Raw genomic sequence first — 26,191 nt, 5'->3', positions numbered from 1 at the left:
TATTCATGTTTTTGAGTTGTGTCTGTTGCTCGAACGCGTCTAAGAACGCCACTTTGCATTATCTTCAGAAAAACCAGTCAAATTCGACCATAAAAGATCTAGGGCTTAGTCGGGCTTGGGTAACCTAGCTGCCATTGCCCTAAGATAATATAAAAATAGGTAGATAAGCTATAATAGTTACTTTATTGATTTAATTATTTTCTATTAGTAAATTTCTTAAAGAAACAAAAAAGAACTTGGTGTTTTTCAGAAGGTCAGAGGACCTTGCGGTCAAATGCGTGAATTTTCAGAAGGTTTATAGGGCTCTTGCGCTAAAAGGAGGGTTTTTAATTCGCTAAGACGATTTTCCCCTACCTATAGAGGGCCTAAATTTCCCCTATCTGAAGTCGCTATAAGAAATATAGAGCGTTATACAAGGGAGGGAGACCTATAATACTGTGGTCCTAACAGCTATTGCCTGACTAGGTCTCTTTAGATAAAGCAAAATCAATACAACCACTGTCAACTCAAAACAAAAAAGAAGTTCAGGTGAAGCTATCTAGTTTAGCAATTAAACAATGCATCAAACAGCACATCGCGAGTCACCGTTTGCGCCCGTGAACGCGCCTGGCACACCGGCATAAGCGGTGAATAGCAATTTAAATGCTAACACTGACCTGGTTAGCTATCTAAATCCAGACTCTAACTACTAAACCCCTAGAAGCTCTGCTGACAAACTGGTATTAATTAGAAATAATAATAAGCAGATAAGGAGTGGTTGTTGTCCTGTATTACGCCTGCGGCCTGACGGTAGAGTTGTGCAAGGTGTCATTTCCGGCTATTAATTTTCTAGAGTCATAACAAAAAATGAGAAATAAAGTCAATAATACCTACAGAAATATCGTCTCGTTGAAGCACGAGATTGGCAAATAAAAATATTCATCCTCAATATGACTCCAACTTCTGTAAATACTTCTCTCGCAGGTTATCTAAATCTCCTGATATATTACCAGCACTCGCCCTGCCATTTTTCGTTCCATCGTCCTTCAAAGACTCAATAATTAACATCCTTGTCCGGATCATATATAGAAATTTGTCGGCAAATGCGTTAGACTTTACGGTAGCATTAGAAGCAAGAGCGTCCATAAACTAAATGCAAAGAGCGAATGGTTAGTCCTGCTATTGTCTCTCAACAATCATGGTGATATACTGACTTTTCTGACACCTTTTCGGACATGTGCAATTTTGTTCCCTCTCTCATCTTCAACGATGGCGTAGAAGAAATCGGTTCTGAAAAGCCCTGGTACTCCTCCATACCAAGAGGGATCCCGTTCTGCGCGTTGGGCCGCAAACTGTTGTACATATGCCCAACCGCCGAGCCACCATGTTAAGAATTCCAAAAAGACACAACCGAGAGTCCAGATGTCGTAGGAAGACGTGACTGAACTATCATCGGGAGAAAGATCGGTCTCAGGAGCTCGGTATGTTGGTGAGTTGGGGAGATCTATTCGCCTGTTGTGATTCAGCTCCTCTTTTGTACTGAACTCGGTACACCCAAAATCAGTAATCACCAGTACCCCCCTCAAGTCTCCCTCGTGTCTCGGGAAATACAGTATGTTCTCAGGTTTTATGTCGCCATGTCGGCCAAAAAGACGTAACTTAGCCTGGCCACCCTCGACCGTTACAAAGCATTTTGATGGTGGCGGATATGAGTCTATGTGGAGGAGAGATTTGAAGGAAGCAGTTTGGTAACGGTGGATAAAAGCAAGGCCTTCTGTGATACCCTGGCATTGTGCCGCCAGCCAGGCAAGATTTTCCTTTAATTCATCACTGGAAGGGTGGCTGTGTATCTTCTTCCAATAGCCGTATAGATCGTCTTGTGCGCATGGGAAAATGATGTGGAAGACGTCATTTTGCACAAATGCTCCAAGAATCGAAATCAGATGATTATGCTTGTTGTTCTTGAACTTTTTTAGAATCGAGTATTCGTGCTTCCCCTGAGGCTTGGTAACGCATTTGACAGCGAAAACCGTTTTTGGTGTCTTTGATATCTGTGTCACTGGAAGTTAGGTGCTTTGCTGGAAAGACATTAACAAGGGAGAATAAAAGTTGCTTACCAAAGGATGGCTCAACCCGTGTTGACTAGGATGAATGCAGACTTTACACACCTCGCCACTGGCACCTTGACGTTCTTCTGGTAGTCCTTTCCAGAACGTGAAGGGCGGAATCTGCTCTTTCATTAGGGTTTGAGGTTTGTCTTTCGTCTCGTCGTATGGACCGAAATATGGGACAAGGACTATCCACTGCTTCCCCATGAACTTTTTGAAGAAATTCTTACTCAAATCTTGGAAGCCTTGAGTTGGTAACTCATGACCGTCTCTGCGTAGGCATTTCCACTTCGATGTGTCTGACACACAGTCAAAGCAAAACGGAAGGTCATCGTCGCATATTCCTCCGTCAATAAAGCAACTCACAAACGAAGCTTTGTTGAGCAGAACAAGGATTACAAATATCTTGCGATATGATTTGGTGTTCGAATGCTCGCCCTCGCTGCCTGTTGGTGACTTGCAAATAGTTTCAATTTCAAGCTCAAGATTCCGCAAACGTGTGGTACTGGGGTACTTTCGATATTTTTGGCATTTTGTCAACGCCTTCTCCACTGATTGGCGTGTGAGAAGCTTGCTAAGTTCGTCTTTGGGCAAGAATTTATCTATCCCATAGCGAGGATAGCAACTTCTAACAGTTGCCCTGCGGATACGTGTCCGCAAGTTGACGCCTATGCCCAAAGTGTCAACAATAGGCTCTAGTACTTTGTCGCCAAGGTCTCTAACTTTGGTCTGTTTGTAAATTAACACCGCCCGTGCTGAGAAAAGAAGAGTCAAACTTGCTTGGAACAGAGAACGTGCTTGAGGTAGACTTCGTGGCCCTTTGTTTACCACTGGAGAGGGTGGATACTTAGGTCCGTTGGATGTACGTGTGTTGTTGCTATTGCCAGACGTGGTGCCCTCTTGTGTTAGCCTGCCAATAAATTGTTTTGATTTTTGTCTGATCTTTGAGGCCCCTGGGTGAGTCTGGTGCGTGTTTGTAACTGGCGTGTAACTGCATAATGGGTTTGGCCCCCTATTTGCTGGCAATCTGCCAGTAGAGTCTAGAGCACCAACAGCTCCAGCTGGAATCATTTTGCAAATCAGTCGAAATACAAATCTTGCTCAGAAGGCCTTTGACTTCGGAGGCCGTCTTCTTGTTTTTGAAACTACAATCACTGGTGACGGAAGCCTTCTGACACTCACTCAGACCAGGCTGCGGAAGCGCCAGACACACCCACGTTGGACTTGCGGTCAGCATGACATACATGCGGCTACTTGACAGTTCTGGATGGTACAGTTCGTACAGTTTGGACCATGCTTATTGGTCGTCGACTGGTTGGGGGCTTTGCCAGTAGAGTAGGCATATTTCTCTTTTGTCATTTGGTGGTCACTGCAGTCGATTACTTGCAATGGTGTGCACATGGGCTTACCCGAGGCGTAATTGTATAGAGACATATCCGATGACCAGTCTCCCCCAAGCTACAAATGTTCTTGTTTTCCACAGAACTTCTGCCATGGTAACTCGACCCTTTTCACCTTTCAAAGACTTGGATCTCGCTGCTCGCAAAAAAACTTATCAACATGGTTCGCTTTGACTTATTCAATGAGATCTTGAGTACTATCAAGCGGACTTTACCTTCTGCTCGCAGGGCACGGAGGGACTCGTTTGGATCCCAGACATCCCAAGACTCGCAACGATCACAGGACATTCCAGCAAGGCACGTCGACCCCAAAAAGTTGGCACAATGTTTGAGCACAAAATTTAACCCAGACGAAGTCGCGGTGGACGTACGTAAATTAACAGCCTCAGAACATGACGCAGAGTATTGACTCATCTATAATTAGCTCATTCACAACAATTACAACATCCGGGCGCCGAGACGCCTTACAAAAGTAAGCCGATGGTTAATTACCATGATCTGATGCCACTGTACTACCTCTTACTCACACCATGTCAGCAGGAGATTGAAGATTGTCGCTGAGGGTATTGGAGACAGGATGGGCACTGGGCAGTGTGCCAATATTACATGCTGGTTGGTTTCTTTTATCACTTTTAGCCTTGTTATTTGGTGGCGTATTGTCTTGCCAAGGTGCGGAGTTTTCAGGAATTGTCTTATATTGGTATGCAAACGCTCACTCGCATTGAATTATTGACGCTGAAGGTCATTCAAATTTCTTTGTCTTACAAGTCGTATCAGCTGTTGCACTGTAGCCGCAACAACATGCAGGGAGCAACGGGAGTAACCAGAGCCTTGATAATCGTTAGTAACATCCATGGCGAATGTCAGTCAACGGAACCGCTGTGTGGCGGCTTATTGTGTGCCTTTATTGGAAGGCAAGTAAGCATAATGTCTTCATTGGTCTATGATTTCCACGTCACGCGGGTGACAGAGGAACAGTCTTCCACAAGTCCAGGCTTCAACGTTGTCATTATTCGCGGGTAACCCCGTATCAGGAGGCGATACGCAAATCGTTTGTGATTCAGCTATCCTTCTGCACACCGGTTGCGCCACAGCGCGAAGGTGATATGACTTCTGGTTCATATGAGCCAGCCTGCTTTTCTTATTACACAAGAGCATATTGAGATCCAATCGCAACAATGTAGCTGAAAATAATGACATCGACCAAGCCCATGCACCCTGAAGACCGCACATCGCAAAACAGCGGCTTGGTGGTCAGCAAAAGTGGTTCCTCAGGAAAAATTGCATTGTGAACTCATTTAATATAGTCTTTACCTCAGAACTACTTTTGTTTAGTCCTGTAGGGCCATAGAATGCCTTTGTTATCGATACATGCTCTTACTTGTATAAGATGCTTTCTAGACATAAACATCAATGGCTTTGGCCTCTGGTATTATCTACCCGACTGCAGATACTCTGGCATTCTCAGCCGACTGCTTGAAAATATCGAGAAGAGGGTGTCATATCCATAAGCATCATGCAGCCGTAGACGGACCGGGTTCTGCTGCCAATCCCATTCAAGAAGGAATAAATGACCGAATATCACAGCGCATAAGAGCCGATGCCATATGGCAGGAGTGTCAAAATCAGGCTTGGAGCCTTGGTACAAAATTTTATAAAAGGTTGACGCCAGGCGTCTCTTCACGATCTGATGTAAAACAAAGAAGGTGCAGAATAAGTACCATGCATCATTTGCTCAACCAAATCGTCCCATTCTTTGTTGCAACAACACAATTCATTCTAAGATTCCGGTTTTTATTCTATCAACAAGTCACAATGTCAGAGAATAACGACACCATGCCGCCCGCCACACTCAAATCAATGATGAAAAATGTCATGGTGAACAGTGACTTTCATAGCCGCCCTCACGAATTTATGCCAGAAGGGAGACTTGACCAACAGATCATCACAGAGACTTCTATCCTATGGACTTTATATAAGTACCCCGAGAGGCCAACTGGAGCTATTCCAGATCCAGTGGACAAAGCCATGCGTTTCATCTTGGATGATGCCAAAAAGATCTTCGCCATTTTTGTTCATATAAAGATCTCAGGCACTAAGCTGTATGCGCTTATGGTGTTTCTAATGGAGAACAAAATCGACGATACCTCGCTTCCCTTTAAAGAAAAACACCTCAGGTTCCTTCCTACTTCACAGCCTGAGAAGGACACGAAGTTGATGTGGCCAAACCACGAGGAAATAAAATGGACCGAGGACGACGATAGCGATTTCATTGAGCATCAGTGGAAATTTTGCGCGGCAGTCTTTTCTGCCAACGTAATCAACCACGACATTGAATCGGATGCCATCTTGCCATTTACCAAGAAGTATGCTGCTTCCGCCGATGAGGGAGCTTTCGGACAAGTCATGAAATACGAGATCTATGACTCTCATCTTGACAAGAGCGGGCTGGTAAGTCAATATCCTTCCGATATCAAACCATCAGACCAAAGGCTGATGTACCAAGATCATTCCCTGCACCCAACTGGTAGCGCTTAAGAAGATCAAACTCGAGAGTGATCAACCACAGCGACTCAAAGTTGAAGGGTGGGAAAAGGAAGTAGAAGCGCTGTGGAAGATGAGATCTCTCGGTGAAAAACACATCGTCAATTTCATTACCGCCTTCCGTTTGTTAAACCAGGGTCAACACAACGAACACTACCTTATGCTCGAATGGGCAGATGGTGGAAATTTAAGGAACCTCTGGGAGCGTTTCCCTCGGAATTTGACACACAAACTAGTGAAGGACGTATTTGGGCAATTGCTCGGCCTTTCCCGAGCCCTTGATAAGGTTCACAACCCAAACAACAAAACAGAAAATGACCATTTTCGCCATGGAGACTTGAAACCAGAGAACATCCTTTGGTTCAAGGACGAAAGCGACAGCTCGAAGTTGGGCACGCTGAAGATTGGCGATTGGGGCCTAGCAAAGAAGCATCAGGATATTACGCAACTTCGTACTGTCCAGACGTCAACTGGATTTGGTACCCGCCGCTATGAACCCCCAGAAGAGAGCACTGTGGTTGGTAACGGCCTAGTCGTCAGGAACGATAGAGGCAAGATTTTCAGGAAGCGATCGCGCCTCTATGACGTGTGGGCTATGGGATGCATTTGGTTGGAGTTTCTCATCTGGCTGATGTATGGTTTCGAAGGACTGCGGCGATTCAACACAAGTCTCAACTCCCAGAATTCCGACGCTCCCTCCTATTACGAAGTCGATAAATCCGGCGTAGCCAAGGTTCACCATGTCGCCTTACAATGGATGAAACACATGGCCAAGGATCCAGTTTGCAAAGTCGGGCAAACTGCTCTAGGTAATCTGCTTGAGCTTGTTAGAGATCGGCTGCTGGTCGTTGGGCTACCCAAAAACTTTGGAACAACTACTGACATGTCGAAAACACCTCGAGCGCGCAGTCTTAGGTCTTTAACGACTGACACTATCACTGATGACTCACCATCGAGAGGTACTAATCCATTGATGGCCATACCAGAGATCAATGTGGAGGGGTTTGAACCTACCGAGAGATCGGCACCAGACAGCACAGCTATATCTCTTACTGTTTCTCCTCCGGAGCCAGGTCCAATAGAGCCACTTCATTCGGACAAGGACTGCCGTGTCCGAGCTGATGAACTCTACAACCGAATGGTGGAAATTACGCCGGACGTGAATACAACTGATTTCTGGCTTTCAGGTACCCCTCTGCCCTTTCCAGGATCTCCTACTGAAGTCACCGGAAGTCAGCCTACAAGCATTCCACAGACAGGCTTATCAGCTGGTCAAGGCCTGAACATGGCTCCTACAGAAAGAGTTTGTATTCCCTGAATTCTTTGTGGCACGGACTGACTGTTTTCTTCTGATAATAGACGGTGAGTCTTTTAAGCAGTGTGCATCATCCACGTTTAACACTACTAATCATCAAACCTTCGGATCCTAGGATGTAAGTCTTCTCGGTAAATTCCCATTCTCAAGCCTCTCTCTGACACTCTTTTAGTATGTATGTCGAGTGTCTTGTCATCATTAACCAGTTTTCACATGCTGACAACGTATTCGTGATGGATCTACAGGGTGTAAGTTACAGGCTGTTTGGCTCTATTTTGTACAACTGATATTAACGCTTGATCTAGAAAGTAAGATACGATACTCCCACAATCCAATACCAATGCTACGAGGAGCAGACTACTAATAATCACGCTACAGACTGTAAGTTACTGAAGGGAGGTTTTGATTCAAAGGCTATGGATTTAACCAGCGAACGAATAGAACGTAAGCATCCCCCAGACCTCCTATCCTGATATATCTGCTTACATTTCCTACAGCTGGACGACAATTGGAATGTACTCATCGACAACGAATTTGCGGATACCGTCATTACTTCTGCCAAGACCAAGAGTATCAACACCCCACAAGTTCCCGAGGCTTCGAATCTCTGTGGCAACTGTCTCGAGTTCCGAGATACGCTTTGGGAACCAGCTTTCAGTATCGTATACAACTCAGACACCTTGCAGTCCAATTCGGCTGCTGGTATCTGCGATCTTTGCGGCCTACTGTGGTTATTGTGCCAGAAAAAGGACATTGCTTCGAATTCCCGCGTCCGCTTTGAGAGGAATGGATCAACTGTTCTCTTGAACACTTATACCCCCGTTGCGTCGATATTCCGAAGCTCTAGTAGGTATTCTGTGATACATTGTATGATCAAGTTGCTTATCGATGATTTCAGGTCTTGGTACTGGTCTAGACAAGACTATTCAACTCAGCTTCCCCAGCCTCCCAGATGCCGGGAGCCCCATACACTTCGACATTGTCAGAAGCTGGTTAGACCATTGTAATCAACACCACCAAACTTGCAAAAGAGAGCCTACTTGGGGTAGCTCAACTAGTCTGGGAGAGACGAAGAGGCTACCAACAAGAGTCATTGCCGTGAATGGCATCGGCGACGGCCAGGTCCATCTCCTCAAAACCACACCAACTCACAATGGCAGATGGGTTGCACTATCCCATCAATGGGGATCAGGCGAGCAATTTCGCACGCTCACAACCAACCTCCAAGAACATATTGCAGGTATCGAGCTGGCCAACCTCCCGCGTACTTTCAGAGATGCGGTTATTTTGACTCGCGCCATCGGTTGCCAGTATCTTTGGATCGACTCCATTTGCATTATCCAAGGACCTGACGGCGACTTCCAGCAAGAGGCCAAACGAATGGAACGGGTCTACAGCGGTGCTTATTGCGTACTGGCAGCAAGCCGGCGTCCTGGTCACGATGCTGGATTTCTTCAGGATCGAAATGGAGGTCGTGGCATAAGTCTTCGAGCAAAGAAAGACTCTGGGCCATTTCTCATCCGCGAGATTATTGATAACTTCCAGAACCATGTTTTGGATGGACCTTTGAGCGGCAGAGGCTGGGTATTGCAGGAACACGCACTTGCTCGTCGCACTATTTATTACACTGATTACCAGTGTTATTTCGAGTGCGGCGACGGTGTACGCTGTGAAACTATGACGAAGATGACAAAGTGAGTATTTCAACTCTCTTCCCCGTCAGCATAACGATAGTCTAATTCTTTACAGCCAACGTGCGGCATTTCTGGCCGATCCCAACTTCCCTCGTCTTATGATGAAAGCGGACAAGGGGGCCAAAATTCTTGGCTACCAAGATCTTTACAGAAGGTATTCCAAGCTAGGTCTGACCCGCGATACCGACAGACCATGGGCTATCAACGGCTTGCAAGAGCGCATCATCGCTGCACTTCAAGTTCAAGGTGGCTTTGGCGTCTTCTTCGAGGACAGCGACACTGGTCGCCGACGTGGTCTACTTCGACGAAGCTTACTTTGGCGCCGTGCTGATGAGACAAAGGAACTATCCAGGATCCAATTCTGTCCTAGTCCTAGCGACACCAGAGTTCCGTCGTGGTCATGGATGGCGTATACTGGAAGTATAGAGTATATCTCTGCTGAATTTGGTGGTACGGAGTGGGAGACCGTACAGACTCAATGGGATTCTGATTCGAACAAGACGGATGACAGTGTTTTAATTGCTGAAGCATTTGACTACACTATTAGCGATGAGAATTCCACTGCCAGCGATAACGACTCCACACTCACATTTGATTCGTCGTCGGGTTTGAGTGAAGGAGTGACTAAATGCGTGGTACTTGGGAAGCAGAAGGGGACTCAGCAGGACCAAGAAAAGATTCATTATGTGCTCTTAGTCCGAACCAAACCAAACTTGGGCCAAGCTATTTATGAGCGAATCGGCGCTGGGAGACTGCGAGGGAAATGGATAGGTGAGAATGGAGAGAAGGTCCGTATCTGGTGATGTGTTGATCATTTCAAATTGGAGAGTACACTTGAGCAGAACGTTGGACCGCTTCCAGATCAAATTCTCTTTATGATTTCTTTCTTTCTTTTTTTTTTTTTTTTGTTACTTCTAGGTAGGATAAGATAATTCAAATTATGGAATTCTGTTTGTTTCTCCAGTCGATCTAAAAACGCCACTTTGCATTGTCTTCGGAAGAGCCAGTCACCTTTGACCAGAAAGGAGATATATTGTCGCTTTGAACCAACAGAGATGTTTGGCAAGTGGTCAATGCTTGGATTCTTTGTAGTAAAACCTGAACTCGATGAAAGTTCCCTTTCCATCGCCAGATCCAAACTCAGAATAAGAGAATTATCATCAACCATGGCTCAACTAGCTCACAGTGATAACGATCTCTTTCAAGAATTTGAAATTCACCGCCGTTATGCAAACAGCCATCTTCGAAGCTACTTTGAAGTACTCGACCAGCACTCAAGCAGAGATGGTCTTTCTGGCCTCTTAGGTATTCTCAGACTTTTGTTGACAGCGATCTGAACTCGGGCACGAACTGACTTTGAAATCACAGGCAGAAACCCAAGACAAGGTCAAAAAATGTTACTGTTGAAGGTCATCTCTACCAGCACTATAGAAGAGCTCGGCAATGTCGAGGCCATTCTTGAAGAGATTATAAAGCAACAGAAACCTCTTACGAGATCCGTATTACCACGCCTACTTTCATAGTAAGTCCTTTACTATTGCCATTTCCTCACTGACACGTCTAGTACGGTGTCGTTTCTGGGTCTCGCCTATGCTGTACAACATCCACAACTCTCAAAAGTGTTCAAGTTAGGCACATTCGCCGGTGCTGCTCTTCTAACAATTCATTTCGTCCGAGAGTGTCAGAAGCAGACGCAACTTGTGCCCCTCCAGCACAAGGTTCGGGGACTTATCCGGGCATTCAAGAATGGAACAATTCGGTACAGGGATTTGGATGAGGTTTTGCTTGCGTCTCTTGACTAGGCAGTCAGAGCTCGAGAGGATATAGTAGCCACGGCATGGTTTCATCCGTATCAATATCTGTAGTCGTATTCACAACGAAGGAAGAATCGCACATCCTGACCTCAGGGTATCACAAGGATTGGCCGCTGGGCACATAAGGGATTAAATTAGTAGATCAATTTATGCTAGTTAGGCTAAGCTTCTTAGACTACTTATTCCTATACCCTAAGCCTTAGGATGTCAATATTTCTGTTACCCACTAACCTGGTCCACAACCCTGTATCTGATCTCCAGTGGTACAGTTACATCTGATCGTCGACATGTTGAATATACTTTCTTGGCTTCCAGGGACGTCGTATCCTGGCAAGTTACCTGTTTCAACTGCGACACGTGGTGCGGGAATAGCCGCAGTGGCTTGCATCTTGCATGAACCGTTCTACGTGATCCGTCCCACAGGTTCTGCATCAGGGTAACTCCAATTAAACATAGCTCGTGTTGAACGAATATTATTATGATACCAGATGTTCTAACAACTATTTTACTCCTCCTCATTCGGCTTATCCAGCGCATTCTCTGCTGGACGCTCAGGCACCAGAAACACGGCAAACGATGTCGAAGGCAGTGAGATGCAGAACATGGCAAAAGCAACAATGAGGTTAGTAAGAGACGGTACCTTGGCAGCACCAACTCCAAAGGCCAAGCATGAGCCAAGAGACTCAAAAGATCGGACAAGACCGACAGCCAGAGTCAAGGTCTCGACATCTTGGAAGAAGGTTCCAATAATCCAGTACACAAACATGTAATGAGATTCGTTCATGAATCTAGACAGTTAGCTTTGTTCAACATGCATGTAGAGTATAAAACATACCGAAGGAGAACTTGAACCGCGAATCCGCGTCCGAATCCAGGAAGAGCCCAATCCAGAGTCACATGGGGGTTAGCGCTGCGATACTCCATCTCCATAGCAAACTGCCATCCAAAGAGTGCAGTCATGGTAACAGCCAGGAAAGCCCAAGTGAAGCGCGCAAGTTGAGGTCGACTGAAATACTTGAGATCAAAGAACCATCCCCAAAATACATTGGCAGCAGTGGCAGCAACACCCGACGTTAAAGAGGCCAAAGCGCGAGATCGAACAGAAAAGTAGTTGACAAGGTAAATTCCAAGGTACGTGCTGTTCCAGTTGAATCCGACCAGCATGGGAATGAGGAGGAAGAACTGCTTGCGCTTGATTAGAGCGCCCCATTTTCGGAATTGCTCTGCGATGCTCTTGTTTGTCTTTGTGTTGGGAAGCTTGGAGCCGTCGGATCGAATAACCTTGTGAGGAGGCGAGATGAGGAAAGCGAGAGGAAGACCGAGACATTGGAGGGCGATAAGGACGAGGTATGTGGTGTATCCGACTCGACCACGCTTTCCGGTGTGGACGTTAAGGGAAAGCTGGATTGAAGAACCAATAAGTTGACCGAGTTCTCGCAGACCAAGCCAAATTCCAGCTACAACAATTAGTTTCCGTAATGTTGCCAACGAAGGGTGACATACTGAATTTTCCACGATCCTTGATATCGCCGTATCCCAACGCAATGGCACCTTCAGAAGCCCACAAAGCAGATGCTCCGATACCGCAAGTAGCACCACCTAGCAGAACAAACCACTCCACTCCATATCGGTTGTTTGTGTAAAGCGCAGCGGAATAAGGCGCATATCCAAGAGTACCGATGATGAGAACCCATTTTAGACCGATTTTGTTGGCGAGGATACTGAAGAATGAACACCCAAAGACCATGATACCGAAAGTGAGTGAGTTGGCTCCATTGACGAGGTATGGCTCCTGCTGGCCTCCAGCACCGGTGTCTGCAAATGTTAGTGATTTGTTCGAGATAGATCTTGGGGATTCACATACTGTTGAGGGCATTCCAGATTCCTGGCTGAGTGAAAGAAATCAATCCAACGATAATGACGTTGAACAAAGGACTTCGATACCAGCGTGTGAAGCGAGACACGGGCTTTGACTGCTCTGTAACTTCTTGGGCGACATCCTTGACCGGTTGGTCTTTGTCGCTACCGTTGTCTATAACAGCAGACATTTTGACAGTTACTTTTCAACGTACCATTTCACATAAAAACGCAGGCATGACTGTTTATATATATTTCTGTATTATTTGTTTATCTATTTGCCTCAGTAAATTTGTGTCGGGGTGTATCAAAGGTGGAGAGATCAACGTCGCAAATCTTCCTAATAAGGCTAGGATCGCAAGTTGGCCGATGGTGTTTTTGATGGTTCATCCCACTTTTACCATTTAACCTCTCATTTCGTGCTTGACAGGGTCGATGGCGACATGGAAGTGGATGAGTAGAGGAGACTAGAGTGTAGATATCGATATTAGTTTGTGTCTGTAGATTGCATGTCTACTTATATATGTGGTTCATGTATAATATCCATGATTAACATGGCAACTGTTGGAGACTCACTTCTCCGCCTCTCTCCGATTTCTCGTCGGAAGCTTAAATACTAACCAATCATGGACGTTTCCGACGCTTTCATCCCTGACTCGTTCCATACAAGGGGGGATCGGGCAGGTTTCCGCTGTCAAAGTGTCCCCCATTCCATTCCTCTCGTCTATTCCATCTCATCACGTTTCTCCTCTTTAGCATCGCGTGCTCTTATTTTTGACTCTAAAAATCCACAATCACTTGTTTCGGTGGACAAAACAACCGCCGATATCAGTCCCAGTTCCAGTCCCAGCAACTCCAATAAATGGCGGGGAATTCAAACTCGGACCTCCAGACGTTAACGTCCCCGCTTCAACAGGGAGGTGATTCGCCGCGTCCCAGGCAAGCTGCTTGTCTTGTCTGTCGTCGATCAAAGATCAAGTGCGACTGGAAACCACATCAGGAACGATGCAGGAGATGTATCCAGCTCGACACGGAATGTGTGCGACCTGCATATCATCCTGGTCGTCAAAAGGGCATTAAAAAGTGAGCATACTTCCTCAATTCATCTCAATTGCATGACAACTAACAATTCTTAGTAAACGTACAGGTCTTGACAAAGCTCTGTATCAAATTGATCAAGCCGTCAAACGCGCTCGTTCAGCATCTCAGAAGAATCCCGAAGATGATAGAATCCTAAACCATCTGCAGGATCTACTTAGTGGCTCGAATTCACCTGCTGATGCCCCGCAAACAAGATACAGCGCCAGTGGCGATGGTGAAGATGATGCTTATTCTGAGGAAGAAGAAGAGGAACAAGAGCAAGACCCTGTCGTGATGCCAGAGTTCATCCAAAGGACACAGCAAAGTCTTGCAATTGACGACGCCGAGAATCCATTGCAGCTTCTTGCAAGGGCATCCTACATTCAACCTTCACCAGAGTCGAGACATGGAAATTCTCCTCTACAGGCCCATACAGCGAGTACAACTGGACAAACCGAGGATGAAATTCAAGCTTTCTTTGCCCCAGCGCAGGTTCATTTAGATGTTGGATCTGACCTTGACCCTGTAACTCTGGGGCTTGTCTCTGAAGATGAAGCCGACAGGCTATTCCACTTGTGAGTTTCATGACTTTTATTCCGAAATTCTGCTGACCAGCAGCTTCCATCGCAATCTTGCGCACACTCGATGGGGTTTGGATCCAAGGATATACACTGTCGAATACACTCGCTCGAGATCAGCATTCCTTTACACATCCATCATGGCCGCATCAGCCCTCTTCATGCCATCAGCAGCAGCACTTTCAAAACGTCTCTCAAATCACGTCAGGACCCTAGCCCACAAAGTCGTAGTCAAGCGGTACAGATCAGTCGAAATCGTTCTCGCATTCATGGTAAACATTCCATGGATGTTTCCAGGTCAACACTCCACCGACGACGAAACCTGCACCTACATCTCCATTGCGAATACAGTCGCCACCGATCTATCACTTCACAAAACACTCATATCGCCAGAGATGCTAGGCTCAGGCGGAGAAATCGGTCTAGCGAGGGGTGACTGCCTAGATCCGAGAGCAGCTCTAGCCATGGACGGATTCTATGATCTTGACCCATGGTCTGAGAAAGGGCGTTTATTCCTCCGAAATCGAGAAAGGTGCTGGCTCTCGCTGTTTGTCCTGGAACGTGGAATGTCTCTTGCCAGAGGAAGACCGTTTTCAGTTCCCATGACCAAGTCTTTAAAGGACTGTGATAGCTGGCACCGGTCTGAATATGCGGATCCTCTTGATGGGCATCTTGTCTCGATGGCTGTTTTGAGAAGGGACCTGGATGCTTTGTTTGCTACTGTGAGAGCTCTTTGTGACGGATCGCAGATGGCTTCCAGCGATGGCTCATTAATCGCCCAATCGTATGTATCTCGTTGTTCTTCGGTGTGATAATACTAATCCTCCCAGAATCCAAGGTTCAATCGAACGATTCTTTGATCAATGGTACACGGAATGGGGAATCTCAATCGGCAAAGGCCCAGGTAAGATGCTCGTCTGTTTTACCAAACCATGCTGACTGTCAGACCGTCGACTCCCACCATACGTTGAAATCCTCGTCACTCACACCCGACTTTCGATTTACGGCGGCGTGATAAACCACCCCACGGCCCCGCTCGAAGTTCGTCGCTTCTTCCATACAGCCGGTCTATCCTCCGCTCTCAACGTCATGCGCGCCGCGATACAAGGAGAGTCGCAACTACAGTCTATGCCAAACAACACTGCCATCATGATTTCCTTCGCAGCTTGCTTCGCCTTGACACTGAGTTCCTACACGACTGGCGGTTCAGCTCTGGCCCCGAGTGTCAGAAACCTGATTGACGAAACAGCCACCGTTCTCGAGAGAATTGGAAAAGTAACAAGACATCGAAACGGTCTTTCCATCAAATACGGAAAATACCTCAAACAGATAGTCAGACGAGCAGCTACAGGAGACGGAATATCTGATCCAAGGATGCCAATCGTCAACGAAGCACCCATGACGACACCCAGCTTTCTGGACCAGCAAGCTCCATGGCAAGAACCGATACATTTCTCGGTCATGTCAGATGATCAAATCGTACAAGCACTAAACCAACCAGGCAACGATTTTGAACCTGGATTCGGTGGGCTCTCATGGGAAGACATGACGAATTTCGAATGGCTATATTGGCCTGAAGTTGGTATATAACATAAAAGATAGCAAGACATTAACCAAGAGCTTCCTTCTCTTGCATTCCACCCAGCCAGTCAAAAGATGTAAGCTGTCTCAATTTCTCCATAAACACAAATGTCAAAACGGTATGAGGTCTGTAAAGTTAGCTTCATCACATGTAAGAGGGGTGAGCAACGCACGTAAGTCTTAGCCAAGCAGGTGTCCAGCCTCTCATGAGGAACCGAGGGCCTTCTTCGCGAAGACCGGCTCTGAGAACTTGTGCTAGACCTTCTTTGCCGGCGTTGGATTGCATTCGGCTTTTGAGGACGTCGGCGGGGGCGCAGATGGTTGTCGCCATTGTTCCGGCTGCCAGGGATGAAATGGCATGGGTTTTCACGTCGTCTCCAAAGCCGTTGGCAACAAGATATTGTTTGGCAGATGCATATGTAGCAATCTGAGAGACATCTGTAACTGTTAATGACTTGTTTGGCTAGGAGCCCATGCATGTGACTCACTCATCAAAGCACTTCTCGCAATATTGGGAGCAAGACCCTTCCAGAATGCTCTCATGCCCTCTTCACTGTAGATTCTAGTCAAAGCATCGACAGCGTGATTATATCCAAATTGTTGTCCAGGTGCCTTGGCGCCATCTGCACACATACGGACAAGAACAACTTCAGCTGGATTGCCAACCAGTCCTGCAACACCGCCTGCGACACCTGCGCAAGCGATATTTTGTGTAACTGATAATGGCTTGCCTGTGTATCCTCTAAGTTTGTCTGAGAAGTATGTATGGAAACCGAATCGAGCGGTCGAGTATGATCCTTGACGAAGGATGGATGCCGATAGACCAGTCCACAGTGATGGAATGCCTGATTTGTTAGCATTGTTTGTATAAGGATGGATAGAAGTTTACCATCTCTTGCTGCAAATCTGTATAAAACATTGAGCATAGAAGAGTTTGACTTTAACACCTGCATTCGATATTTTGTTTGATCCAAAGGGTGTGCTGTACAAGTTAGTTGATGTTTTGTCACGTTGTGAGTGCTGGACCTACTGAAGCAAACAGCCATACAGGCGGCAGCACCACTATAACTTGTCAGTCACCCGCTATACTGCACTGCAAGACAAGCAAACATACCCAAGCCAAAAAGGTTCCTTTGTTTTCTTATCGGGTGCCATATTAACAAAACACAATTGACTCTACTCTGCTTCTACTCCTTCCTCCTCACTTACACGCTCATTGTTTTGTACACATCCAAGTCTATCGGCATCCAGATCTACCTCCGATGTCGTCCCTCATTCTGAACCCCGGATATAGTGGAGACAATTCTCGGCCTCCAGATCCATCGCCGACCATTCATCGTCATCGTCTCAAAACTGCGACAGATCCTCGGCTTCTCTTAGAAAATGCGACTGTGACAGTAACAAATGTCAGACAACGAGAACAACACCGACATGTCTAAACTATCTGCACCACTAAAGGCGCTTATCAATGCGCCTTTTGCGCGTCCTGGTCCAAGACCTGCGCCAGCTCAAGTCCAAGAATTGTATGAAGCCATCGCAAATGATGCTGCTATTAGGAACCTCGGCCCAAAGTCTTGGTTGACTGTCTCGGTATGTCTAGTCAATCAATTGTGTCCCGCCCAACCTGTGCTGACGATTGCAGGCTGCTGCTACCTTTACTCTTAACTCTCCCGATTCTCTTCCCGTCCTCCATCGCGTCGCTACCTCCAAAGATCCCAATTCCGCCGTCCAGAATGCCGAGTTCATCCGAGAGGTTGGTCTTAAGTGCATCAGCTTCAACGGCATCCCTCGAACCATCAACTCCCTCAACGCATTCCACGCATCGCTTCCCGAAGACGTGACATCCAAGCTTAGCACAAAGCCCAGTCGACAACCGACGTCGCAAAATATTGACCAAACGTTGGCGCGCGGTCGAGGGCTGTGGGATTCCATCTACAGACCATACGAAGACAAGCTATTCGAGAAGCTCGCCCTCGCGCACCCTGATCTACCCGTATATATCCTTAGCAGCCATTACTCTGCTCTCCTGTCCGATCCTGCCGCTTCCGATCGCGATACACTAGCCAGTCTCGGCCGAATCCATACCTCCATGATTGCCATCTCTTGTCTACGCGCGCAAACTGGCGTCGGACCACAAGTGCTGTCGCATGTATTTGGTCTGCGCAAGGCGCTTGAGGACGGGACATATAAGAATGATCAGAACGGCGAGACGGAGGAGAGTGTGCAATACTTGGCCAGTGACGAGGGTGGTCACTGGATCTTGAATACAGTGGACAAGATTGTCCAAGCGATCGGCGGGAGCAGCTTTGCGCCAGGCAATGAGTCTAAGCTGTGATAATTTATACATAATATATAAATCAGAATGTATATACATGAAAATGTACCTACGCAGGTAGCTGAAGCGTTTCGCAACTCTGAACTTGCGCAAACCTTCCAACGTCCTACCACATCCCCAGAACCCCCCTCTAGGCGATATTCAAGGTGCCCTAAGTCTGTCCCTGGTAGAGAGCAGGACCCGAGCCATCGAAGAAAGTCTCATCCAAAAGAGAAAGCAACACCTTCTGACCAGCCCACTGCTCCTCAACATTGGGTCTGATCTGAGCCGGCGGGAGCACAAATCCGGTCTCGCCAGTGTCCCTCAACTCAATTGTGTACGAGAACTTGGCCTGTCCTACGCTGTAAACGTGGTCAGGCGCCGCGCCGGTGGTGACGTACAACACTGCACCGCTGGGACCGAATGTATAGGTTGTCTTGTCGTCAGAGCTATCGCGGATGGCCTCGCTGACGAGGGCAGCTGCTTTGGTCCATTTTCCAAGCTCAGGCGCGTAGAGGTCTTCCTTGTAGCCGAAAGGCGAAAGGATGTATTGACCGTACTAAACGTTATTAGCGACGTGGGCAATTAACAAGACAGTGAGACTTACGCTGTGCCAGTCAATGTAGAGAGCAATGCCAACGGTGTCTCTCAGCTGACGAACAAACTTGTCCAATCCAGCATTCTCAGGGCTATCAGCTGGCTTCTCGCCGCGATAAGTCTGAGAACAAGGGTTTGTCGAAGCACCTCTCTTGTTGGAATCCCAACCAAACTCCCAGTTGCGATTGATGTCGCGACCGAGACATGTCTGGTTTGGTGCTGAAGTAGGAGGAGGTTGGCGGTTCTTTCGCCAGAGACGATCAGCCGTGGTGGAGTAGACCTGATCTTGTTAGATACTAGGTTTGACAATGGGAGATGAGGACAACTTACAAAACCGTCGGGGTTGACAAATGGAAAGATGTAAAAGTCATATTTGTTCAAGATGGTCTGGACGTCTTTATCTCCACCCTTGAAGCCCTTGATAAGCTGGAGGGTGATGTATTCGACAGTTGGCGCAGAGATCCATTCTCGGGCATGAACAGTACCATGGTAAAGCACAGCAGGCTTTCCAGGTCCAGCCTCACCCCAGAGATGAAGTCCATAAATGTTCCTGTTCTGGTACGACTTTCCTGAAGAAACAAGCTTAGAATTGTTGGGAAACTGCGCATGCAAGTCTCGGAAGTAATCGATGTGATCTTCATAATTGTGAAACTCATCATACCAAGACTCGTCATCCGCCTGACGCTTCCACTTCTTGTGAGATGGACTTTCGCTGACGATTGAATCGCCCAGGTTCTCGTGCAGGGTGGTAAAGTCAAGTTTGAGACTCTCAAAGGCGTCCACGTCGTTGGGTGCAACGACAATGTCGGCGTACTGGTCGCCATGCTCCCACTCGTCAAAGGTGACGGGGGCAAGCTTCTCTTTGACATCTGCTTTGCCGTGGGTGTTTACCCGAAAGACTTTGTACCCATTGTATGTTTTGATGTCAGCCTTGGGCACAGCAATTGCCCCCAAGGCGAGGGTGAGGAGGGAAACGACAGAGTACCTCATTGCGGCGGATGAGTTGGGGACTGATTGGACTACAGTGTACAGGCACAACAGTTATATAGATGGATAGATGGATCATCACTTGGCGGATATTCCCGGCTGGAACTTTTGCCAACTGTAGACGATCATTTCCAATCATACCACGCCCAGCATTGAGATGTTTTACCTTCCGTATATGCTCTGGTGGGAATTGTATCATTCGTGCATTCACAAGCCAAGCTCAACGGTGGTGACCCGCCCTGTCGATCTGCCCTCTACCTTAATTAAAGCCTAACTCTATTTCACCATCCCCCGCTGCGGGGACTTGGACAACACGACATGGCAGGATTCAATGACGAATGATGCAAAAGTACTGGTATCTTGAGATTATGCTATGCTGCGCCGTCGTCTACTTGGTATCAACTACTCCATCTGTTTTAGTTCCCTCGCTTCTGCGAAATCTGCATCCGTCTTGCTTCTGACTTCCTCAACGCTCACGCCCGGTGCAAGCTCAGTAAGAGTTAGAGTACCCTGCTCTCGATCTACCTCGAACACGCACTAATTGAACGGTTAGCAAAGTCAATCCACAAATAAGCTGTAAAACAAAACTTACAAGATCGGTAATGATGGTGCTGACTACACTTGCGCCCGTTAGAGGCAAGGTACATTGCTGCACGATCTTGGAAGACCCATCCTTGGCACAATGTTCGGTTGCAACGACAATCTTGGTGTTGTCGGGGTTGGCTACCAGATCCATCGCTCCGCCCATGCCCTTGAACACCTTGCCAGGAATCATGTAGTTGGCCAAATCACCAACTGCGCTGACTTGCAGGGCCTGTAATTGTCAGCAGTGAAAACAAATTTGAGAACAATTGCGCAACTTACACCAAGGATTGACACATCGACGTGTCCACCCCGAATCATACCAAACGATTCGGCCGAGTCAAAGACTGATGCGCCAGGCACAAGTGTGACTGTTTCCTTTCCGGCGTTGATGATATCACTGATTTGTTAGCATGGTTCACAGAAAAGGACTGGCAACATACGCATCAACTTCATCCTTTGTAGGATAAGCACCCATTCCAAGGATACCGTTCTCAGACTGAATATGCACAGTTGAGTCGGCAGGTAGGAAAGAAACAGCCAGCGTCGGAATTCCCACTCCAAGATTGACATAGTATCCCGGCTTGAGTTCTTTTGAAGCTCGTCTCGCGATACGGTTTCGTCGCTCTTGGGCTTCATTCGTAGCCTTTGGCGGTCCATCCTGGCCCTCCTCTCTCAACTTGAGGACCTCGATATTCTTCTCGGCTGTGGCGGGGACGATTCGGTCGACGAAAATACCGGGGAGGTTCACATCGTTGGGGTCGATTTCGCCAACTTCGACAATGTTCTCGGCTTCGACGATGGTGAGCTTTGCGGCCTTGGCCATGAGGGGTCCGAATGACTTTGTCGCATAACTGATCTGTTAGCGGGGAATACTAATTGAGGTGTCGGACATACCGGAAGACACAGTTTCCATCCTTGTCTGCCTTCCAAGCTCGCATGATTGCGACGTCGCCTTCAATTGCATGCTCCATGAGGAACGTTCGACCGTTGAACTCGCGGGTTTCTCGCTTTCGGCCTTTTTCGACAACGGCGCCAGACTTGTCTAGTCGCACGGGGATTTCGCCATCTTGCAAGAGGGTATCTAACTTGTTAGCTGGGCCATTGTGTTCCTGACGGTCAACTTACGAGCTGCTGTTGGAGTAAAGAATGCTGGAATGCCAGCGCCACCAGCTCGAATGCGCTCAGCCAGTGTGCCTTGCGGACAAAGCTCAATTGCCAATTCACCAGTCAGGTACTTCTTCTCCAAGACCTTGTTGTTTCCAAGGTATGACAAGATCAAGCGATCGACCTGGCCAGCACTGGTAAGGACTGCCAAGCCACCCTTGCCTTCCACTCCAGCATTGTTGGACACAGCTGTCAGCGAGTGAAGAGAGTCGCGGCCTCTTTTGTTGATCGCATTGATCAATGTATCAGCCACGCCGCAGAGGCCAAATCCAGAACTCAACAACGTCGAACCACTCTTGATGTCCGCAACCGCAGCATCCGCATCCTTGAACAGCTTGGATTGTCCTCGTACTGACAGCGCCACCCTCGTTGTGCTGAATTGGCGACTTGTGAAGCTGCTTCCCCAGGTCATGGGCCGCGCCCGTTGGAATCTTAGTAGTTTCGACATTATTGAGGTTTGCTGTGGTTTGTGGGCGCTGTCATGATGAACGGCTCATGATAGTTTAAAGAGTGCTTCGGTCGTAATAGTAGGACCGAAAGCTCGACGATCGGCGACAGAACTGGATCCGGAAGGACGTCATTCTCGGTGGAAGAACTGGCACCGACCCTCGGTCATCGGACCCTGAATTCTAGAAGCAGTAGCTGTAAGCTGTCAGGTGCAAGTGAATTGTATTCTCTGTTGATTGATGCCGCGGCTATTACCTATGGCTTGTGTCTCAAGTCTGTGAGCTGTCGCGACTGAACGCGACAGAAAGTCGACGGAGTATAGTTGATCCTGGTTGATCCGACAGCACAGGGTACCTGGCGAGATCGCCTTAAACAATGCGGAATGAAGTCATTCACAACATCTGGTGGGCCTTAATGTTGAAGACCTAGGAAGCTGGGCCATTGAAATCGCTGGTAACAGGTGTGGAGCGGTGGAACATTGTGTTTGCTATGTCTGCACGTTAGACGCATCTATGATGTGCATCAATTGACAGATGTCAAACATGTACGGTTCACAAACATCGCGGTCAAGGCTCAATTAAGTCAATGGGAATAAAGTATTGATAACAATGTTGAATGTTAATATTGGGTATCTAGGAAATGACGCTGTTAAAACTAAAATTTATCCTCCGGTCTAATTAAGAGGAACGCGACGGAAGCGGTTGGACTCCCATCCATCGATCTCATCAACATGAGTCTCGCGAACAAGCTTGTAGCCACCAATCTTGGGAAGAATGACGGCCCAGACAAGCCAGTAGAAAGCACCAGCGACAAGGATACCAATACCGACAACACAGTGGATGTAGTAAGGCATGCTCTTGTACTGGTTCTGGCTGGGGTCATCGGGAGCGATGAAAGGAGCAATCACAAGGTACATGTTGCTGAGAAGGAAGAAGACGGTAACAGGCAGAGTAGCCTTGATAGGGGCGTTCCAGTTGTACTTCTCGCGGTGGAGGTATAGGTGGACGAGACCACCAGCGACAAAAGTGTTGACAATGGCGAGAGGGTAGGAGATGAGGTTGAGGATGAAGTTGTAAGCATCGCCAGGGGGAGGAGCAAGGATGACGATAACGCAAATGACCCAGTGCTCGAAGAGACCGGCCAAAGGAGCGTTGAAAGGTCGGTTGCTAGCCCAGAGACGGGAGAAAGGCAGAATACCCTCGCGACCAAGCTCCTGAACAAGGCGACCCTGAGAGAAGATAACACTCAAGACGTTGCCGAAAGCAGAAAGGGCGACAAAGACAGACATGGCGCGCTCGGCAGCAGGACCCATGACGTTGCGGAAGAGAGAAGCAGCGACAAGACGCTCAGAGGCAATGATCTCGGCCTTGGGAACAGCGGCGAAGTAAGCGATGTTGACGAGGATGTAAATAACGGAGACCGAAATGATGGCGGTAGGAGCGGCGATCTTGAGAGTGCGCACAGGGTTGCGAGTCTCGCTGAGAGCATAGTTGGCGTTGCTGTAACCGACGAAACTCCAAATTACGTTGTACAGAGCAGTGACAACACCGTAGGCGCTGCCAGTGGTACCCTCGAAAGCGCGGCTCAGGTTGTCGGGCTTCTCATCGATCTTGAGGTGACCGCCGAGAGCGACGAAACCGCAGATGATCATGATGAAGACGATGGCCAGCTTGATGAAGCCAAGGGCGTTCTGGAGGCGAAGACCCCACTTGAGAGCGCAGCCGTGGATGAGGAAAGCAGTCGTGATGCAAGCCAGACCAATAGCACGCTGGTTCCATCGGTCGACCTCCTTGTTGGCGGCGTGGAGGATGTACTCGCCAAAGACGACAGAGTTACCGGATGCCCAACCCATGAGCAGAATGTAGGAAGCGTAGATGCCGGTGACGAGGAACTTGGGCTTGCGGTAGATGAACTCGAGGTAGTTCTTCTCACCACCGTTCTTGGGGATACCGGTTCCCCATTCGAGGTAGACGGCAGTACCAGCAGCGGCGATGAGGGAACCAACGACCCAAATGATGAGGGCCAGACCGGGACTTCCAAGAAGGGCAAGGATGGAGCCAGGAGTCGCAAAGATACCGGTACCGATGACTCGGTTGAAGATGAGCATAGATGCGCTCAGAACACCAATCTGGCGCTTGGCGTCGGCAGCATGCTGAAGACGACCTGGTCAAAGTTAGCAGTGTTCAGTGCATAGGCTGTAGTTCTTGACGTACCCTCTTCTGTGTCAGAGCCAGTGCCAGAGCCAACATAGTTGGTCTTGTTGGCTTCGGGTTCAAGACCCTTGAGATCGTCGTTACTCATGATGACAAGACTGTAAATCTGGCAGTCTAAGAAGGATACAGAACTCGATTGAATGGACAAGACAAGCAACACCGGGAAGGGGGCGCGCCTCCTTTAATAAAGAGAGGAGCCCATCTCATGGGACCAGTACGGATACCCCGTTCCTAACCATCCCCATGGGAAGGGCAAGGCAAAATTAGGAAAACTCGTCGTACCCACCAACCGGCGGAGCCTCAAGAGTCTAGAAGGCGATGCAGAAAAAGGCAAAGCCAAGGGATCAAATTAGAGTAGGAAACGGTTCGGGCCTGAGTCGTGCCATTTTGCGGTGAGTCAGCGAATAGGAATGCGATAATTGCTGGTGTTGGTCTTGGGAGGCAAAGCTAATGTGTCATGAAAATCTCTGCAGTTGAAGCTTTTCAACATTCTAAAGTGACTAGGACGATGACGCGATCTGAGGTGATCGCACGCTTATTTCCTTGGGACCAATAACCATCTCTAAAAACACAATTTCTTACCCACTCTGGACATTTTAACAGCATGGATCTTTTGAGTCTTGCCGGGCAATGGACCGGTTTAGTCTACAGAACCCGACCTTGTGGGATCCCGATTCCATTTAACCTCACTTTTCGAGGCTCTTTTGATGAGGTTCCATTGTTTTAACTATCTGCTATTCTTGGGGGGTAATTGATCTGACATGTTGTTTTTTGTCAAACTCCCCGTGGAGCCTCTATTTCGGTTGTCCGGCTGAGTGGGTTACATGAGCTGAGCTTGATGATGGAGTCACAATACCATTTAACATCAAATACAACTTCCTCAACCGGTGTTTCGACAGCATATGGTTGGGCCACCGGGTGCCATGCTATATGGTGTGATATAGTGGGATGCTTGCTCATTTAAACGTCCCAATGGCATTTAGGCGTATGACGGACAGCAAGGATGAACTACAGCTCAGCACACCTTGATCACCAATCTCACCACCCTCGACACGAGGTTGCCTCTCTCCATAAGGCTGGACTCCCCGAGAGCCCCTGGTCTTGATCGAGATGTCTTTACATAACTACTGCATGCAGACCGCGGGATGGAGAGTGGGACAAGTGTGGGAGAATATCGCCATCCTTGTATTGAACCACGCCAACTGTGGCATGTCGTGTCAATACACTCACCTGCCTGATCGTACTTAGTAACCTTTTCCCGGTTTGTTGGGCCATAAGTTTTACCTAATTTCATGGTCACTCGGTCTACTTGTGAGACAGGATTTGTAGTGCATCGATGAGGTGCTCAGCACAAGCCAGCCTGACACCAACCATGGTTTAAGTTGCTATGAGTCTACTAAGTCCAGGCCACAGTAGGATGCTTTCCCTAGACTTTTTTATAGCTTCATTACTTGGCATCTAATTCTAACTGCCTATTCTGTATTTACAAGTCCGTGAATGTGGTTGCCAAGCTGAACTGTAATGCGGATCACACCGGTCATCACAATTCGCCATTAAGCCACTGTATGGGATCATCAATAGTGTCTTTAAAGCCCCATGTTAGTACTGTGGCAATAATACTTATTAAGCTCAGTTAATGAATTAGAACGAGATATATACAGTATACACACTTTCAACATATCAATAGTTTAATGAATAGGTCAAGAAGCTATACCAATTTCCACTCTCTAGATATAGTTGACGCTACTGTGCAATTGACAAGTTACCTCTGTGGCGTTCGCTTGCAGATACCAGCCAGCCCCTAAGATGATCTACCGGCCACTAAAGCCACTGGCGTCAAAGGCGTCATTTTGGAGAAAAAGAATTTTCTTTCCTTGTTTCTTTGCCTTACAGCATCGATACAGAGGTTAACACGAGAATAAGCTGTATTATGT

At 47.6% G+C, this 26,191-nt stretch overlaps 10 protein-coding genes across 10 annotated transcripts; 3 read left to right on the top strand and 7 right to left on the bottom strand.

The window, feature by feature from the left end:
• Positions 1 to 770: 770 nt before the first annotated feature.
• FGSG_02153 (uncharacterized protein) lies at positions 771 to 3,521 on the bottom strand (the record flags this gene model as incomplete). The annotated part of the gene is made up of 6 exons (XM_011319732.1): positions 771 to 817; positions 990 to 1,128; positions 1,194 to 2,030; positions 2,148 to 3,148; positions 3,270 to 3,350; positions 3,497 to 3,521. The coding sequence occupies 6 exons, from the start codon at positions 3,519 to 3,521 to the stop codon at positions 771 to 773; spliced, it is 2,130 nt and encodes a 709-aa protein (XP_011318034.1).
• A 1,781-nt stretch (positions 3,522 to 5,302) lies between these two features.
• Positions 5,303 to 9,843, top strand: FGSG_02152 (uncharacterized protein; the record flags this gene model as incomplete). Its single annotated transcript, XM_011319731.1, has 11 exons — positions 5,303 to 5,938; positions 6,399 to 7,334; positions 7,391 to 7,393; positions 7,462 to 7,464; positions 7,519 to 7,521; positions 7,592 to 7,594; positions 7,652 to 7,654; positions 7,725 to 7,727; positions 7,844 to 8,192; positions 8,380 to 9,040; positions 9,096 to 9,843. The coding sequence occupies 11 exons, from the start codon at positions 5,303 to 5,305 to the stop codon at positions 9,841 to 9,843; spliced, it is 3,348 nt and encodes a 1,115-aa protein (XP_011318033.1).
• A 1,516-nt stretch (positions 9,844 to 11,359) lies between these two features.
• FGSG_02151 (uncharacterized protein) lies at positions 11,360 to 12,902 on the bottom strand (the record flags this gene model as incomplete). Its single annotated transcript, XM_011319730.1, has 4 exons — positions 11,360 to 11,642; positions 11,690 to 12,311; positions 12,358 to 12,669; positions 12,719 to 12,902. The coding sequence occupies 4 exons, from the start codon at positions 12,900 to 12,902 to the stop codon at positions 11,360 to 11,362; spliced, it is 1,401 nt and encodes a 466-aa protein (XP_011318032.1).
• Positions 12,903 to 13,573: 671 nt separating this feature from the next.
• On the top strand, positions 13,574 to 15,959 carry FGSG_02150 (uncharacterized protein; the record flags this gene model as incomplete). Its single annotated transcript, XM_011319729.1, has 4 exons — positions 13,574 to 13,670; positions 13,892 to 14,366; positions 14,407 to 15,153; positions 15,200 to 15,959. The coding sequence occupies 4 exons, from the start codon at positions 13,574 to 13,576 to the stop codon at positions 15,306 to 15,308; spliced, it is 1,428 nt and encodes a 475-aa protein (XP_011318031.1). The 3' UTR covers positions 15,309 to 15,959.
• Positions 15,933 to 17,017, bottom strand: FGSG_02149 (uncharacterized protein; the record flags this gene model as incomplete). Its single annotated transcript, XM_011319728.1, has 4 exons — positions 16,840 to 17,017; positions 16,439 to 16,702; positions 16,124 to 16,388; positions 15,933 to 15,942 (listed from the first exon to the last, which is right to left on the bottom strand). The coding sequence occupies exons 1-4, from the start codon at positions 16,994 to 16,996 to the stop codon at positions 15,933 to 15,935; spliced, it is 696 nt and encodes a 231-aa protein (XP_011318030.1). The 5' UTR covers positions 16,997 to 17,017.
• Positions 17,018 to 17,381: 364 nt separating this feature from the next.
• FGSG_02148 (uncharacterized protein) lies at positions 17,382 to 18,285 on the top strand (the record flags this gene model as incomplete). Its single annotated transcript, XM_011319727.1, has 2 exons — positions 17,382 to 17,540; positions 17,593 to 18,285. The coding sequence occupies 2 exons, from the start codon at positions 17,382 to 17,384 to the stop codon at positions 18,283 to 18,285; spliced, it is 852 nt and encodes a 283-aa protein (XP_011318029.1).
• Positions 18,286 to 18,436: 151 nt separating this feature from the next.
• FGSG_02147 (uncharacterized protein) lies at positions 18,437 to 19,851 on the bottom strand (the record flags this gene model as incomplete). Its single annotated transcript, XM_011319726.1, has 4 exons — positions 18,437 to 18,626; positions 18,666 to 18,823; positions 18,872 to 19,141; positions 19,192 to 19,851. 4 exons carry the CDS (start codon positions 19,849 to 19,851, stop codon positions 18,437 to 18,439), a joined length of 1,278 nt encoding a protein of 425 aa, XP_011318028.1.
• A 399-nt stretch (positions 19,852 to 20,250) lies between these two features.
• Positions 20,251 to 22,045, bottom strand: FGSG_02146 (uncharacterized protein; the record flags this gene model as incomplete). The annotated part of the gene is made up of 6 exons (XM_011319725.1): positions 20,251 to 20,385; positions 20,441 to 20,662; positions 20,713 to 20,830; positions 20,874 to 21,284; positions 21,328 to 21,526; positions 21,559 to 22,045. 6 exons carry the CDS (start codon positions 22,043 to 22,045, stop codon positions 20,251 to 20,253), a joined length of 1,572 nt encoding a protein of 523 aa, XP_011318027.1.
• A 672-nt stretch (positions 22,046 to 22,717) lies between these two features.
• FGSG_02145 (high-affinity methionine permease) lies at positions 22,718 to 24,345 on the bottom strand (the record flags this gene model as incomplete). Its single annotated transcript, XM_011319724.1, has 2 exons — positions 22,718 to 24,207; positions 24,258 to 24,345. 2 exons carry the CDS (start codon positions 24,343 to 24,345, stop codon positions 22,718 to 22,720), a joined length of 1,578 nt encoding a protein of 525 aa, XP_011318026.1.
• A 686-nt stretch (positions 24,346 to 25,031) lies between these two features.
• FGSG_12074 (uncharacterized protein) lies at positions 25,032 to 25,551 on the bottom strand (the record flags this gene model as incomplete). The annotated part of the gene is made up of 3 exons (XM_011319723.1): positions 25,032 to 25,183; positions 25,282 to 25,371; positions 25,488 to 25,551. The coding sequence occupies 3 exons, from the start codon at positions 25,549 to 25,551 to the stop codon at positions 25,032 to 25,034; spliced, it is 306 nt and encodes a 101-aa protein (XP_011318025.1).
• Positions 25,552 to 26,191: the final 640 nt, after the last annotated feature.

Source organism: Fusarium graminearum, chromosome 1, assembly GCF_000240135.3.
Source record: "Fusarium graminearum PH-1 chromosome 1, whole genome shotgun sequence".
NCBI lineage: Eukaryota > Fungi > Ascomycota > Sordariomycetes > Hypocreales > Nectriaceae > Fusarium > Fusarium graminearum.
This window is presented reverse-complemented; position numbering and strand designations above follow the sequence as displayed.